The following is a 17,269-nucleotide window of genomic DNA, read 5'->3' as shown; positions in this document are numbered from 1 at the left end:
CCTTTTGTCAATATATACAGTGGTTCTATGCAAATTACATTCTAACCCATTATCAAATTTAGAGCAAATTATGCAACATACTCTGAGGGTTCAATAATGCACATTCACAGACTAGGTGGGACAGAGCGGAGGCTCACTGGGCTCCACAGCCAGCTGCCTTCAACAGGTCCGCTCCCACTGCAATGCTCTCTGAAACACTGAGCTAAAAGAGCAGACAGAAGACAAACTGTCACAGTTCCCTAAGACAAGTACTTGCTTTTATCAACACATGGGCAAACCCTGCAAGACACGGAAGGAGAATTACTTCTAGGGGCTCCTAACAGAATCTCTTGTGCGTAACAAGGCGAAGCATGGAGAATACTTGGAGAAACAACACACGGTGTGTGTCTGCTCATTACCCCAAATCCCTGGAGTGTACCACACAGCTTGAGTCGCGTCCCCTGGGAAAAGAGCATCCATGGTCCTGCATCTTGAGAGAAAAGGGAAGCTGGCAAGAATGTGTCTTCAATTCAAATGGTTCCTCCAGCAGCATCCATTCCGACAGTAACACACGCGAGAACATTAGACGGTTACGAAGCATTATTTGGCAAAGACACAGCACCATGCCTATCACTGACTCACAACAGGTCCTCTAAGCCTCGGCTAAACAGATTAAGTAAACATAGAAATATAGGTGTTTTTTTTTTTTTTTTCCTTTTTAAAGAAAGCTTGTTTATATCCTCTTTTACCATGAGATACACTGGGGAGTTTATTCAAGAATTTGCTGAGAGTCACATCCTTATTTTTCACGTTTCCAAGGTTCTTCCTCAACACTGCCGTCTGCTGACTTCCCGTTGGCTGCCAGAGTTACCTGAAAATAATCATCATCAAGATCCAGCTTACAGGCCATGGACCAGAGAACCACCCCGTGGGTTACGTGGAGGAGCACCAAATCCGGCTTAGACCACATGACTTTGATATCAGTTTTAAATATTGTCCCTTCCAACCAGATTTTGAGCTGGTCTTGGGTCTCAACACTGATTTGTGAACATTAAAAAAATACTTATTTGCCTTGGGGGCCTATTGAGGGACTGGAGACACTAGGCAATTTGGGGGATAACTTCTATTATGCTTTTAGGGTTGTGGGGGTGTCTAACTACTTATAGACCCATCACACAGGAACGCAGTCCTTAAACAATAGTGCCCGTGTGCTACTCCATACAACCACAGAGAAAAAAATCCAGAACTAGGCAGCTAGTTCTACTCATGCACGTGAAAGGTTCAGTTGCAAGAAGGCCAGGTGAATTTGACACATGTCCAATTTTAACACCAGAAGGCACGCCGGTCTGGATAGCAAATAAGCTATGCGGGCTTTACAAATGAGAAACAAAAAGGGGGCATTAAATGAGTCTGAGGCCATTTACTAAGCAAATGCAATCAGCAGACTGTCTATACTCTGCTCCCCTGGCTCTGAGCGAACTGAACCCTTCCACACAATGGGAGGTTTTCCCCTCCACGTCTACATTTTTCCTAGCTTACCTTCCATCTGTCTGTCCTCAACGTCATGTGCAAACTTAAACCCACGACTGATATTCCACATAATGGAGAGACTGGATTTATGGAAGCATTAGAACATGGAGACATGACAAACGCAGCAATGTTTGAAAGAAATCTGACCTTCCTCCCCAAGTGGAAGTGAAACGCATGCGTCATGGACACACACAACATGCTGGGAACAGAAAACCCAGGGCCCCTCACGAACCAAGCGAGTGAAAAGAAAAAGGAGTCATTCCTCCGGTCCCCATCAGGCCCCCACATGCAAGCAGCCACGACCGCCTCGCGTGCAGTTACTGTGATTAACATACAAAAGCTATTGCGTCACTTTCAAACTACTTCACAAGGCGAGCGATTGGAAACAGAGAGACCCAGGTGAGGTAACGATGCTTGATGTGGTTAAAGTTTGACCAGAGCTGCAGCAAAGTGGCTTCCCCTTCAGTGAACTGTCAGGACAGACTGCCAGGAAGGGGCACGCGGTCTGCCTGGAGAAAGCTGCCTGTTCTCTCTGACCTTGGATGTGCCTATTTGGCTTTCAGTGAGGAACCAGATCCATAGCTGAGCAAAACTCTCAATCACAGCGTGGTGCCTTTGGAAAACCAGACAGCACAATGGGTGGGGGAGAGGGGGGATGGGGGGCGGGGGTTTGTCCTTTTGTTGTTGTTGTTTTGATGCTGGGGCCTGTGTTTGAAAAGTAGCTGGGAAAAAGCAGCTTTTGGGGCATTTCCCTGTCTGGCTGGATTAAAGCAATCTGGGACTCCACTCCCCGATCCATGGCACCCCTCCTGCTCCAACCACCTGAGTAACAGGAAAGCAAACACAGGGAGGGAACTGCCAGTAAGCACTGATGTCTCCCATCTCAGTTTTTAAAAGAGTGAGACGGAGGATGGACCAGAAGGAAATTCAAAGGCATGAATCAATGTGATTCAGATATTCCAGGAAAGTGTGCTCATTCATCTCCATAGCTCTGGCTGCCTCCCCACATCAGTGTCAACTCAGTTAGTTGGTCTAGAGTGAGGAGAGTCAATTTGCCTCACCTAGCAACGCCTGAGGACCAACTAACCTTCACTGAGCTGAACCCAATCCCATCACGAAAAAAATCCAAACTGCCGAAATAGCCATTAAAGCAATATGGCCACTGCATCCTTTCCATGACATGCTCAGTTTCACTACTTGACCATCTAAATCAGGGGTGGGAACCTTTTTTTCTGCCAAGATCCATTTGGATATTTATAACATCATTCACGGGCCATACAAAATTATCAACTTAAAAATTATCCTGCCACATTTTTGTGGATGAACTGCTGCTCTTCCATACTGCCGGCAGTATTGGAATAAACGCTCATATATGATTTTAAAAAATTACCCTGCTACATTTGGTCATTTAATTAACTCACCCCTAATGCCTTGGCAGGGACAAACCAAATGATTCCTCAGGCCTTGTACAGCCCACATGCTGGACGTGCCCCACCCCTAATCTAAATGCTAATCCAACAGCAAGTTTGCAGGTGGTTGGTTGGGTAGTAGGTTATGGAGACTGAGCCACTATCTCTATGGAATTTTCCAGCAAAAAAAGGTTACCTGAATTAAAGCATAGGGCCAAGATGCTAAAAGGCTACATTCAACAAATATTTCTAGAGCGCCTACTGCATGCTTGGCGCTGCTTTAGGTGCTAGGACACAGTACTGACAAATGGGAACACAGTTCCTCTCCTCATGGGCTTACGTCCGACTGATAGGGACAATTGACCAACATCTCCTTTTAGAACTTGAATTGTTTTGCTTTAAAAAAAAAAAAAAGCAAATTTCTCCTGATGTACTTGATATTCTTTAATGGAAAAAAAAAATCCAGGAATTCTGAAATCTAAAGATATCTCCATGCCTACATACCTTCTTCAATACACGTCCTATACAATATTGCTAAGCCTCTTATAATGCCCCAATAAAGGTCACAGCATAGACAGTTAACAACTAGGAGTCTTCTTATACATAATTGCAAAATTAGAAAATATGTGATTTCATTTTGTTCAGTACTACTATGTTTCCTTGTATGTAAGTAATTTGGGATCAAAACTTAACCACCACTTCAAAATTGTACATTCATTTTTCTGTTCTCCCTTGCCTAATTCAAGGCTTTGCAGATAATGGCCACTCAATAAACACTTGATGAATGTGATAAAAATATATATGGTCATAGGAATGAGATGGGGTTGCTCAACTAAACCTCACAAGGCACACAATAAATACTTATTGAATATAATAGAGCATAAAGCCATTCCTTGGGAATGTTGATCCTTGTTGACCCAAACCAACATTTTAATGGGAAATAATCCAGCATTTATTTAGATGTATGAAATACTAATTTTCTAGGAAAATGGAGTATATTCTTTAGATACATCTGAGTTACTAATAATTTAAGTCATTTTCACGGAGTCAATTAATTTATGCAATTGCCTCCTGATGGGTGGGGTCCCTAATTTGTATCAGAGCCCTGGTTCACCCACACATGGACCTCATATAGAAGGGAGGAGCAAAAGGCTGTGGCTGGTCCATTAGACTTGGACCTATGTTACACTCCAGTAGAGAGGGTTACTTCTGTGTCATCCTAAGTAGTCTGGCAGAAGCCATTGTATATATTTAGAATGACCCAGAAGTAACACATAAAGAAATCAACTATTAAATGAGATCTCGTCAACAGGAATCAAAAAGGTATCAGAAATATTTGTCGGGTTCAAATTTTCCTCAAATGCTACCTGGGACCATTTTAGCAACCCAACCCCCAGAGTTGACTCTGCTCACCTGCCAGGGTTTCTCCAAGTTTGCTTCGCTCTGGTCATGACACTGCCTTTGACAATGCCAAGTTAGTTACAATGAAGGCTAGAAAGAGCTTATCGAGCTTGAAGACTTAGCACCCAATGGCTTAGGAGAGTCCAGAACATCCTTGCTTCAGGAAAGAGGGTGCTGCCAGGCAGTGTGTGAAATGTAGTGGTTTTTAGAAGACATCTATGGATGATCGTCCTGAAGGATAGTTATCCTTTATTTGAAAATGTCCCCATACTTGGAGCAAAGTGACTGCCGGGTCACAACTCACATTCCCACCAAAATTATTAACCGAAACCAGCTGCACAGTTATGTGGGCAAGTTTTTGACCAATACATGATTCATAGCCAGGAGGAAAACTTGTGCTATATAAATTAAATGAATCTGGGTATTTCTCTTGGTGCTTCACTTGAGGAACAGAAAAGTTGAAAGCCAGCAAAACCCTAGAAACCACAAATTCTTGGGCAAAATATTCAAGAAAAACAATCAAATTTGTAGAGTGGGTGGGGGAATCAGAATGAGAGTTTGTATATCATATGCACGAGAGAAGCAACTGATTGGCTCTTTCACTGTTAGACCTGTTGATTTCCAGCCATGTTAGACACAGAGTTAGATGATCTGGGACTCACAGAAGCTTGGGTTACATGATTCTTTAGAAAAATAAATGTGACAATAATACATGCAGGAGTTTGGTGTTCATTTTAAGAAATCGAGCATGCACTATCATATACAGGTCTCGATATCCATGAATGGGAAAGGTACCTTGCACTCATCTACTATGACAGAGTTGTGTGCGGCATAGACACATTGATTAGAGTTGCTTTCCCTATGGTTCTTCATGTCGTCATAAATGGACTGAGTCTTGGTCATTTCAATGTCTTCATGTGCTCGGTGCTGGGAGTCAATGGTATCCAGCTCAGACTTGGAGAGGTGATAGACAATCCCAGCCCCGAAAGAGTCACCCACAACATTGACGGATGTTCTCATCCTATCCCTGGAGACAAAGAACAGAAAATGTTTAGTGAGGAAGTAGAATGCCATGGTAGTTGAGAGGTCAAGGTCTAGAACCAGAGACCTAGGGTTGAGTTCAGGCTTTACCTTTCCCTCTGCCTGGTCTCAGGCAAGTTGCTTAACCTTAATTTCCCTGTTTGTCAGTTAGAGATAGCGACTGCTATCTCATAATCTTGTGTGAAAATTAAATGAGAAAATGTACATAAATTGTTTAGAAAATTGTCTGATGAAAGGTAAGCACCCAATAAACAATAGCAAAGAAAAAGGAGGAGGAGAAGGAGGGAAGGAATAATTAGAGGAAAATAATGTGTCTAGATCTCAGAATTAGTGTCCAGGCTCCAGACACTTCTAGCTACATCCAGTATTCTTTTTTTTTTTTTTAATCCTCACCCGAATATATTTTCCCACTGATTTTTGAGAGAGTGGAAGAGAAAGGGAAAGACAGAGAGAAACATCAATGTGAGAGAAACACATCGATAGGTTATCTCCTGCACTCACCCTGACCAGGGCCCGGGATGGGGAGGAGCCTGCAACTGAGGTATGTGCTCTTGACTGGAATCAAACCTGGGACTCTTTGGTCTGCAGGCTGACACTCTATCCACTGAGCCAAACTGGCTAGGGCTGCATCCAGTATTCTTGATTTAAATTGTTTGTAAAAGACTCTACTTCAAAGATTACTTCTACTTATTTTATTTATGAATTCTACAGAAAAGAATAACAACCTATGAATTTCAATGATAGAAAATTCATGTTTTTGTAAGGATTGGAACTAACACTGCCTTTCCCCTGCACCCCAGGGTAACACACACATATACACAGACCCAGCTGTTGGGTAAGAAACTCAGCCACGATTTTCTTCCTGACCAATATGTGTAGTGATTATGCATCCTGGAAAAACCAAATTGCTTTGTCTTGTTTTCTTTACTAACCTAAAATAATTAAATCTTCCCAAGTGCCTCTTGAACAAGAAACTGTTAAGAAAAAACCTTCTTCAAATCTTGTTTTTCAAGTTCTGATTAAAAAAAAAAAAAATAGGATGGCTGATAACTCTCTCTTTTAGAAGATCAGCAACCGGAAAACTAATTAAGTTCTTAAGAGTAAGCTGTGTTCTCTCATCCATAAGTTCAAATGTTGATGAGACACTCAAAATCCTAGAGAGAATAATGCTGGAAAATGAGAGAGAGAGAGAGAGAGAGAGAGAGAGAGAGAGAGAGAGAGAGAGAGAGAAGGAAGGAAGGAAGGAAGGAAGGAAGGAAGGAAGGAAGGAAGGAAGGAAGGAAGGAAGGAAGGAAGGAAGGATTTTCAGTAAAGATTGTGGTGAGACATCTTAGTCCAGGTCAGGGAAAAAGCTGGTATTCGAATCCATGTCAGGCTGCCTCCAGAGTCCATGCTTTTTCTTAAATACTATCAGGTATTTTTTTTCTTCTTCATACCCTTATATTGGGGCTTCTTAGCAATCTCTACAAGTGCCTGATTTTGTGAATGACCTCAAGACTCCATCTTTATTCATGTTTTCAGGGGGAGATAGTAGCTGGGACAGTGAGCTACAGAGAAGAGGAAAATAATACATGTTAAATCTAGGCAGTAGAAGCACTCAGGAGCATTCGGGATGGCTAATGAATGCAGTGAGAGGCAGAAAGTAAGAACTGCCCAAATCATGTAAGGCTTTATCAGCCCAGTTTGGGAGTTATGACTTTATCCCAAGGGTAATGAGAATCCATTGAAGAGAAAGATCACTCATGTTCCATTCTGAAGAATGGACTGATGAAGGACAAGACAGAGCAAAGTCCACTTAGTGAAGAGGTGGTGGATCTGAAGAAAGATGAATCTGAGAGAGATTTAGGAGACAGAATTACAGGACTTGAGAATTGATTGGTTATAGAGAATAAAAGAGAAAAGAGTCAAGGATTCCCTCAGGGTTCTAGTTTGGGCAGCCAGTGGACATTGCTACCATATTTATGGGTCCTAACTGATTGGGGTGGGAAAGACTCTGGTGTCATACTGAGTGAGGTGAGGGCCTTGACCCAGCAGAGGGGAGATGTCCCACAAATGGTTTGGAGTGTGGATCAAAAGGGACATGTGAGCTGCAAGTAGTGAATTAGAAGTCAACACCTACAGCGGCCATGGGTGGATGCCAAGGGCATGTTCAGTTTAATCCTTGGAGAGAATGTAGCGTGAGAAGAGCAGACAACACTTAAGGAATGTGTGAAGGAACAAGAGTCAGCAAAGGTGAAAGGAAAGTAGAAGAGTTTAGGGGAAGATTGTTTAAAAAATAAGGGTGTGATGGACAATGCCCACTACTACCTAGAGCTCAGGTAACCTAAGAAAAAGAAGTGTCTCTTGGTTGTAACAACCCAGAGGCAAGTATTGACAGACAAGGGCACCTTTAACACAGAGGCAGAGAGAGAAGTCAGCTCCCCATAGGTGGTACATTGAACAAGAAATGAGGAAGGGGAGACATTATAATCAACTTATTCAGGAAGATGACCGAGAAGGTGAAGAGAAGGAATGGTAGATGGAGGGAAACAGAAGATAAAAGAATTTTTGCTTTGTCTTTGAGGCCACCAGGGGAATATCTGGCCAACTCTGGGGAAGTCCGACTCTGGCCAAAAGCAGGATATGGGAGGTTATGGTTCACACGTGGAAAATTCCTTCACAGGCCAATACTTTCATTTTCTCTTGAAACCCGCTCTGAGCATGTAGGAAACCCTGCTGACCTCAGGAGCTTTTAGGCTACTTGGTAAAGAGAATTTTAGAGCATTTGACGCTATCCTTGGGTCTGGATGCTGTGTCAGGACTGTGAGAAGGAGGAGCGATGAGAGCAGAATGTTTTATTGGATTGGATGCTATGACAGATGACATAGCTTTTGGAGCCATCAGGAACCAAAGCCAAGAGAGGGACTTGAATAAGCTGCTTCACGCTGAGGCACTGGGTCTGGCTCCCTGGAAGAAAAGCCAAGGTGTCTGTCTCTCCTGTCTATCTCTTGATCTAAATCCTCTGGCAAGAAGACATGGAATTGTCTGAAAGTCCTGCTTCTCACAGAAGAACAGAGCCAGGGAAGCAAAGCCACCCAACATTCATCTGCTTCCTTCTGTTGGGTTGAACCATATGAAATTGCCATTTCTATAAGTCCTGTAATGTTTCATATGATTCAACTTAACATTCATACAAACAAGCCATCGTGTCTGCCTCTCAGAAGGCAGGGTGCCCAGTGTGACAGAGGGGTCACCTGAGGCCCCAGAGCTGAGAAGGCTGGCACTGGCACAATTCTGGGAATCCAAGGGCTTAAGCCACTTGAGTTTGGGAAGGGAAGGAGAGCCTACAGAAGCATTGGCTGAGTGTGAATTTGGATTCGAGCCTGGATTGCCATCCTGGCTCCGGCAGGGCAAGGTACTTAGCCTTTCCCGCTCAGCTTTGTCCTCTGAAAAACAGAGAAAGTAATATCCACCTCCAAGCACGTTGAGAAGAAAATAACTGCTGACATGTACTGAGCGCTTGTCATCTGAGAGGCCCTCTGCCAAACTCTGCATCTAAAAGACCTGGCATGGCGCCTGACACAAACGCAGTGCTCAACCCTGGCTGCTCATCGTCATCATTGTTTATTATCATCATCATCATCACCATCATCATCACCATCATCATCATCATCATCATCATCATCATTATTATTCCAACTAATAAGGGGAGTATCTTTTCCTCTTTTATTCCTCCACCAAGTCTTATACATTTCTTTTTTTTACACCTAGTACATTCTGTTGGGATTTTTTGACCACATCTGTCCCCATTACTAAACCATAAGTTCTTTGAGGGCTGGTACCATGTTTTATCTCTTTAAGACATGGGCAGGTACGGGGGAAGGGGACAGGCAGGTGTGTGAAGGAGGTGTGTGTGGGGGGGTGGATTGTTAGTTTAAGAGGGCAGATTAAATCTAGAAAAATAACTGTTTGTTTGTTTGTTTGTTTAGTAAACATCAGTTGGATGTTTTTGTGGTGAAGAGTTAGGACTCTGGGAAAGATCTACAAAAAAGAGGGAGACACAGAGAGCCAAATGACTTCACCTATGAAAATAAGAGCAGTGCCCTGAGAGCTGGGGAAAGATGTGGAGACAGAGGGCAAGGAGGCCCAGCACGATGGGGAGAGACTGAGGCTGGGACTACACATGAGTAGGGAGAGATTCCCAGGGGAATGTAGGGAGAGATTCCCAGCGGTGGGAAATGCTGAAGGATTTTCTTTTTCAAGAAAAGGGATGCCTAATATTAAACGTTTACTTTTTTGTGCTACCTAAAATTATAAACAGTGATTTCTTCAGAGAAACAAGGCTTCAGATTGTAGGGGTGGAAAAACTGTCCCTCCTTCCCTTCTAGGTTCTTCGGCTGGTCTAGTGATTAAATGAACATAAGACAGATGAACAGGAAGAAAACAAGTTTAATTTTGTACATATGGGAGCCCCATAAAAATATGAGACTCCCAGCAGTCAAGCAACGAGGCTCATATACCATCCTGAGCTAAGGGTAAGGGCTAGGGCTGGAGTTTCAAAGGGAAGGAAGAGGATTCACAGGAAGACGAGAAGAACAGATGTTTGGTAAACAGATGTTTGCCCTGCCACACAGATTAGTCTCTTCTATAAAAAGTCATCTCTGGTAAGAGCTCTCTTCCTGGTACAGGCCCCCTTTCTAAATTCTTTTAGCAGTTCAGGGGGAGGTAAAAAGTTTTTCCTGAATCTGCTGGGACTTGATTGCCTTCAACTAAAAATAATCCACATGCCAATTGGAACATTTTGGGGTGGCCTGTTCTGCTCTCCTTCATGATCCGATTGTAGGCGAAGGAGATTTTTTCCTTTTTCATTTTATAACTCTTTGGAGATTTCCCCCTCCCCTTGTTTTTCCATGAGCATGTATTTCTCTGGTGAAACATTAAAGAATGAATTTGCTGTGCAGAACCATCACCCTACTGCCCTGATCTGCAATTATACTGCATTGAATCAGGGATACTTTGTCAGTGGAGGGAAGGACTAAGTAGAAAAGGGTCACATTCCATGCTGACACAGACTGGAGATGAGGTAAGATGTAGGAAAAAAATGAGCAAAAGACTTCAGCCTAAACCATTGGAATGTTCAGAGATATGGTGGATGTAAGAATAGCTTTTCTTTTCCACCAGACATGTGTGTGTGTGTGTGTGTGTGTGTGTGTGTGTGTGTGTGTGTGTGTGAGAGAGAGAGAGAGAGAGAGAGAGAGAGAGAGAGAGAGAGAGAGAGAGATTGTGTGCATGTATCAGAATAAGAAATGAGAACCCAATTGGCAGGCCTGGAACCCCCAAAGAACAACAGCCTGATCATCTGGGTTTGAATTCCAGTTTAGTCATTCAATATCCACTAAACTGGGATAGGTTACTTCTCTTTGAGCCTCAGTTTCCTCACCTGTAAAATAGGCACAATACTATTAGCTGCCTCAAAACTTGCTTCGACTTTTAAAGGAGTCCATATAAAGTGCTTAGAAGAATGTCTAACACTTAAGGAGCACTCACTAAAAATTGGCTAGCTGTATCCTGCATCCTTTCCACCGGTTTTCATTGTATGGATGCATGAACTGTCAACTCTGTCAACTGGTGCTCAGAAAAGTATAGAGATGCTCAACTACCCACAATGGAGAACTCCTGCTCCCCTTCCCTGTCTCTGGACCATTGCTTCTGGAAGTGAGGTCCCTGGACAGTATCATCAGCATCACCTGGGAACTTGTTATCAATGCCCCCATTCTTGGTCCCCACCCCCGCCCTTCTGAATCTCCAGGAGATAATGGTGCATGCTCAAGTTTGGGAATCATTGCTCTATCTCTTCCAGGGAGAGATGCTAACAGGGGAGCTTCACAGTATCCACTGCAGGGTGGAGGCCCTTTAAGGCCTTCCTTATAAGTGCCATCTCAACTATATCCAAACTAGTAAAGGTGTCCCCAGAAATGGCCTCACCTGCAGTCTCGTGTAATAAATGGGCCATCAATCCACTCAGCTTTCACTTTACTTTGGCTTTTCTTGTCCCACCTGTGGCCAGACCCAGGTATTTATCACTTCTCCCTGGTACAGACTCCCAGTTTTCACTCCATCCTGTCTCCTCACGATGAGAGGGGTGTCAGCCAGGTCGCTGAAAAATATCTGCTAAGGATTCCCGACACAAAGAGCTTCCTGGACTCTGGGGAAGGTTCTAGTTTTACCAGCCCTGCCCATCCGGTGTTCCTAGGACTCAGGCATTTTTCGGGGCCCAGAATCTTGGTTTTTCACCATGACATTTACAGAGCAGCTAGCCTGCCCTTTGAAAAGCGCCCAGGGCTTGGCGGACAGTGATGGGGTGGCTGGTCTCCAGCAGTTGGCAAACAGCGTGGCACACTAAATGTCACTGCAGGCTTTGTTTGGTTTTAAATTGAAAAATGGCTAGAGTTATGAAAGCTTATAATTCTTGCCTAGAGGAACAAACATCCCACACTACCCCGGAAACGAGCAGCCTCCCCCTATCTCAACTCATCCCCCTTCGCCACTCACACACTAACGGGCACCCAACAGCCATGGAGCCCATGACTAAGAGCGTGCTTCCGGAACTTCTCTGGCTGCTGGCAAAGAAGGCGGCACCATTACTAATTCAAAGCAGGTCTGACCTACCTACGCACAGACCCCTATGCACATTTTCCCAGGATCCTCTACCCTTCCTTTTTCTTCTCTTCTTAAAAGGAACATTCATGCTTTTTTTTTTTTTTTGTATACAAACATCCATCACCTGCAGAATCCTAGTCTGAGTCTTACAACCAGAAGGACACTCAAGGGCATAGAGTCTAGACTCTGCTTTCAAAGTGGTAAGTTATTGTTCCCTATACACATGATGAGGTCCAGAGAGTAAGCAACCTGCCCAAAGTCCTACAGAGAGTAAGTGTAGAGCTCGGACTCGGGGCACCTGCCTCTTTGCCTCTCTTCCCCTGATCACTAGAGAGCAGCCCCCAGAACTTGAGGACAGCTCTTCATTCGCTCGTTCCTTTCCAGCCCAGCCTGGGACCGAATTTGGTGTCAGCAATATAGTTAATCCTAATGTGTCATCATTTTGGTTGTCGTTCAGCCAACTCCCTTCTGCTAGCGCATTTCAGCCCTGGAGTGAGGATGCCCCACGCTCTATGCAAGTGTGAGCATGCGAGCACCTGTGGGGTGATCTGGGAGGACCCAGCCCTCCTTTTCCATTTGCTAGCATTTAGGTCAAAAGTAGGCAGAGTCTTGGATGGTTCATGATCTGAGTCTTATCCAACAGGCTTGACTGCCAAGACCAGGCCCACAATGGCTGACCTCCTGGGACCAGAGAACTTGAATTCTAAAAGTGGCTGAGACTTTGATTGTACCCCATTTGTCCCTACTTAGGCTTTTTGTTTTGTTTTGTTTTAATCCTGAGAGGAGGAAAAAAACAGGTCAAACAAAAAATCCTCTGGTTAGCATGTAGAACCAGCGGTGACCCTAATAGGTCTGTCTTCTCCAACCTTTCCAACTCTGGACCTCTAACAGGTGAATTTGGGGCCTTAGAAATAAGCCCAAGAAAAGACTAGGCAATGTCATCACAGTAGGCAAGGGGCACTTGATGACAACACAGGTTTGAGAGGCTCAAGGGACAAAGAGGTGGAGGACTCAGTGAACAAAGTCACAGGAGTACTAGATGGGATTTTAATAGCTCGCTCTGTCTTTCTTCTTGTGTACAAAGGGCCCTGGTTGTTATGCAGCAATTCTGTGGTTGCGTCTATTGAACTCCTACTGTGTTTGTCCCCAAACCATTGCTAATGTTGTTATTATCCCTTTGTCTTCTTCCCCAAATCCTACCCCACTCCTTTGTCTCCTTCAATCCTATTCTCCCTCAGTCCTTCCAACCATACCCCACCACCGGACCTCAGCTGCCCACGGCTGCCTTGTCTGCAAATGTCATGAGAAAGGGGCTGTGACAGGAACTGAAGAACAATCAAGCCAGCATGAGGCCCCTCCCTACCACCACCACCACCACCACCACCACCACCTGGGAGAGATGGGCAGAGACAGATAAAAGTTAATTTCACATGCTCTTCACCTTCCCTCTAAAGGCATTTCCAGAGAATTTCTCTGCTGACAAAAGAATGAGTCAGGAAGATTCATAACTTTCCTTACAAATCTCCTGAGTTAAGGAGAATATGTCCAGGAAGCCACTTCTCATTTTAACCTAAACCTTAATTGCAGGCAAGTTTTATGGAGAGACAAGGCTATCTTCTAGTCTTCCCCGATGTCCTTCAGCCATGTGCATGATTCTCTCTTTAAAATATAGCAGGGAGGAACTTAGTTTAGCACCGGGGAAACTCAAGTCCATAAAATGCGGCTTCTGGCTCTTAAAATCGATGCCAGTCCATGTCAGAAGAACTGCCACTGGCATGTGGAGCAGTTTTTTTAAATGTGTACTGTGGCTGTGGACCTCTGTGCCCAGTCCTTGCCACTCTGTGCCTCTGACATTGAAGTCATGGTACCAACCAGCCCATTGTGCAGCTCTAAGACTGGACAGGAGGCATTTGTGTACAGCCCACAGAACATCAGAACCCTAATGCGCCCTTAGCAAGGATCAATTACAATCTCCTTATTGGGGACCATCTGGCTAGACTGGCCCACCTTTGTGAATGTGCAGGGCATGCCCTACACTAGGAAAATGTCCTTCACTGAGAAAGGTGCTAGACTATGTGTGCAGTCAAGTTCAAGCTTCTCTTCGTGGCCTTTAAGGCTGTCCATCTTGCTTGACTTTTGACACTTCCTGCCTCACACTTTGTGCTCCAACAATACTAAACCACTCATTGGTCCCCACAATGCCTCAGTGCCTTTGTACGGGCTGCCCTGATTGGAATGTCCTGTTTCCTCTTCCATCTATGTATACCTGGGCAACTTCTACCTACCAGCTGTGATTCAGCTCAACTATCACCGCCATTATAAACTTATATATGGTCATAATTATGAATGTGGTTGCCTCCAAAACCAAGCAGCCCTAGGGTCAAATCTCTGTTCATTTCCAAGTCACATTACCACCCTAAACCTCAGCTTCCTCATCTATAATTTGGGAGTGATACCACCAAACTTTCAGTTGTCAGAGGAAGATGTAAGGCGCTCAGTAGAGTAGCTGGCACCTAGGGAGCACGCAAATTCAGTAGCCATGCTCATTGTTTCCTGATTTCTCCACTCTGCCTTCCCATCCTAGATTGGGATGGCGCCTTTATCATTATCCTTTTAATCTACTCTATTGAAGAGTTATTTACACACACTACATGTAAATTTTCAATGCATCGTTTGACAACTGTAGACACCTATACACACCTATGCATAGGGAACACTGTTACTCCTAAAGATTTCCTTAGGCCGCTTCCTAGTTAATCCTCTAGCCCCTACCTCTGGGCTCAGGCAACCACTGATCTCTTTCTATTGCAAAGAATTATAATGTCTTTCATAGAGCTTCATCTAAATGGAGTCATAGAGTATATACTCCTTTGTGCTTCATTCACTCAATATAATGGGTTGAGATCCTTTGCGTGTCGCAGTATTTGGTTCCTTATTGCTAAGCTTCTAACCTTGTATTATAATTTTTATCTGATTCCTCCACTAGACTGTGAGGCTCTCAAAGATTCTATCTTTTTCCCCCCCTTTGGTTCCCAAATCAGCACTCAGTAAATGTTAGAGGGAAGAGGGAGGGAGGAAGTGAGGGAGTTGCAAAAAGGATCAGCTAAGCTCTTGGCTGCAACCTTGCATCTAGTTCACCCCTGGAGGCAGTATTCACGTCCCCAGCAGAACCCCATGTGCAAACACTTACAGCAGCCAGTCCACAGCCACCAGCAGGCTGATGTCCTCCGTTGGCAGGCCCACGGCTGTCAGAATGAGGAGCATGGTGACCAGCCCAGCACTGGGGATACTGGCTGCTCCGACACTTGCCAGTGTGGCCGTGAGGCTGTGAGAACAGAAAAGGTCAGGTCACAGGAAAAGAAAATGGCCTTGGCAAAATCATCTCTGGCAATTTTAAGCTTTCATGTTCCTCGCAATCATAAATTCCCTTTTCTTCCCAAGAAATAGAAAAATCTAGAGTTCCAAGACCCAGGAATTTGAGTCTATTTGGATTCTGCTTAACTGCAATGGAAACATATATTCATGGATTGGAGCCTTATCCCCATCATGATATTCCAGTAGCCTAGTTATCACAGGCTAAAATAAAATAAGCGTGGCTCCAAAATCAGGTAATGAAATATTAAAGAAGAAAAACAAGTCACTTTAATGCTCCCACAGGAATATCACTGCATTCTGCTTACGCCTTTATGTCTCTTTGAACACCAGAGACTTCTGGACTACGTGGCAAGAATCTGAGAAGACCATTGCCAATGTTAACATGAGAACTCAGAATAGCAAATATCCAGACCCAGTGGACATCGGGGGAACAAATCAACAGATTCCAAATGACATTAGGCTTCAGATGCCTGGACAGTTCATCATGGACTGGAAAATCCATCATTCCGACAGAGGGTGCCAACAAATGATAATGAAATAACGGAAGGTTTCTTTTTGAGGCATCTCGTCATTGGCTTTCCAAGCAATGCCAAGGGCACACCCAGCACCATTTTGAAGTTATCTCTGGAAGAGGGGTTAATCTAGGGTTCATGCTCCCTGTGGAAACACCAGGGGCCTCTGTGGTCCAGCAAAGGGCGGTGACTTTGTCTCCTCCTTTCTAGGTGCCATTTACAAAAGCTGTCATTTCGTCTGATCTCGGAAGCTAAGCAGGGTCGGGCCTGGTTAGTACTTGGATGGGAGACCGCCTGGGAATACCGGGTGCTGTAGGCTTAAAAAAAAAAAAAAAGCAAAAAAAAAAGCTGTCATTTCTAAATGGAAGGATGCTTCTGAAAATACAGATTCCAAACTTGCTTTTGTGGGTGCTGGAAAGAAAGGGGTGCTGATTTCTTTGCAGTAATAAAATTCTAGAGTTTCTAGAGGGACTCCGCCAGGTTCCTAAACTGGGGTAACCAAGTTTAGACCATGAGTGTAACCAAGCACAGAATCCTGGGGTCTTCCAGTTGGGAGGGACCTGAATTTATCTAATCTCACTATGAGGAAAGGAAAGCCCTGGGACATTTTGTGGTTAGCCTTATCTTCCCATATTGTCCTCCTTCCACACTTAGGCCTGTTACAGCTAAGACACCTTCCCTTGGAGGGATCTACAGGACTCATCTGTGCTCTTCCCTGCCCCACCAATACGGTCTTGGTGTCAGGGTTTAGAGAATTCCATTTTCCCTGGATCCATCTGGGCCACAGGAAGTAGCAATGTGCTGTGATCACCATTGAAGGTTCTGGAGTTGAACGACCTGGGTTCAAATCCCAGCTCTGCCACTTATTCACCACATGACTTTAGGCAACTTAAACTCTTTGTGTTTTGATTTCCTTATCTGTGAAAAGGAGATAATAATGGGGTCTCACGCATGGGGTCCTCAGGAGCTAATAAATAAAAAGCACTTAGAAGATAGCATTGATAACCCTCAATAATTGCCCAATATTATTCTTACTGAAAAATCTACACAGGGTGAGGCTGCTTTGCAATGAAAACTTCCCTTAAACCCCAAGAGCTGGAAGGTGGGAATTCTCAGCCACTTCCCTGACATGGATAAAGCACCAGGGAAGGGGAACTTCCCAAGTTCCAACGACCTTGGCCTCAGCCGTTTACAACCCCAGCTGCTTCTGTTATGAGTCACTCTTACACATGCCTTTGCACTATGGCCACATTGTCTGGTTACCGCTTGGTTGTGTGTGACAAATTCTACAAAGAGAATGCTTCCTGGCAGCTGGTCCCCCTCAGTTCCTCCACCCCAATCATGTCCTTATGGGCTGAGTGTCCATGCAATTCTAAGTCCTGC

General features: G+C 44.3%; 1 protein-coding gene across 1 annotated transcript in view; it reads right to left on the bottom strand.

Moving 5' to 3' along the window:
• Positions 1-711: 711 nt before the first annotated feature.
• Positions 712-17,269, bottom strand: part of SLC1A2 (solute carrier family 1 member 2) — a 45,946-nt gene continuing 29,388 nt past the window's right edge. The window contains exons 8-10 of the mRNA XM_008146805.3: positions 15,190-15,324; positions 5,115-5,346; positions 712-850 (exon numbers count right to left, since the gene is read on the bottom strand). Coding sequence (XP_008145027.1) covers positions 779-850; positions 5,115-5,346; positions 15,190-15,324 — 439 coding nt within the window. The 3' untranslated portion in view covers positions 712-778. The remainder of the gene's footprint in view (positions 851-5,114; positions 5,347-15,189; positions 15,325-17,269) is intronic.

This window comes from Eptesicus fuscus, chromosome 13 (assembly GCF_027574615.1).
Source record: "Eptesicus fuscus isolate TK198812 chromosome 13, DD_ASM_mEF_20220401, whole genome shotgun sequence".
Taxonomy (NCBI): domain Eukaryota; kingdom Metazoa; phylum Chordata; class Mammalia; order Chiroptera; family Vespertilionidae; genus Eptesicus; species Eptesicus fuscus.
This window is presented reverse-complemented; position numbering and strand designations above follow the sequence as displayed.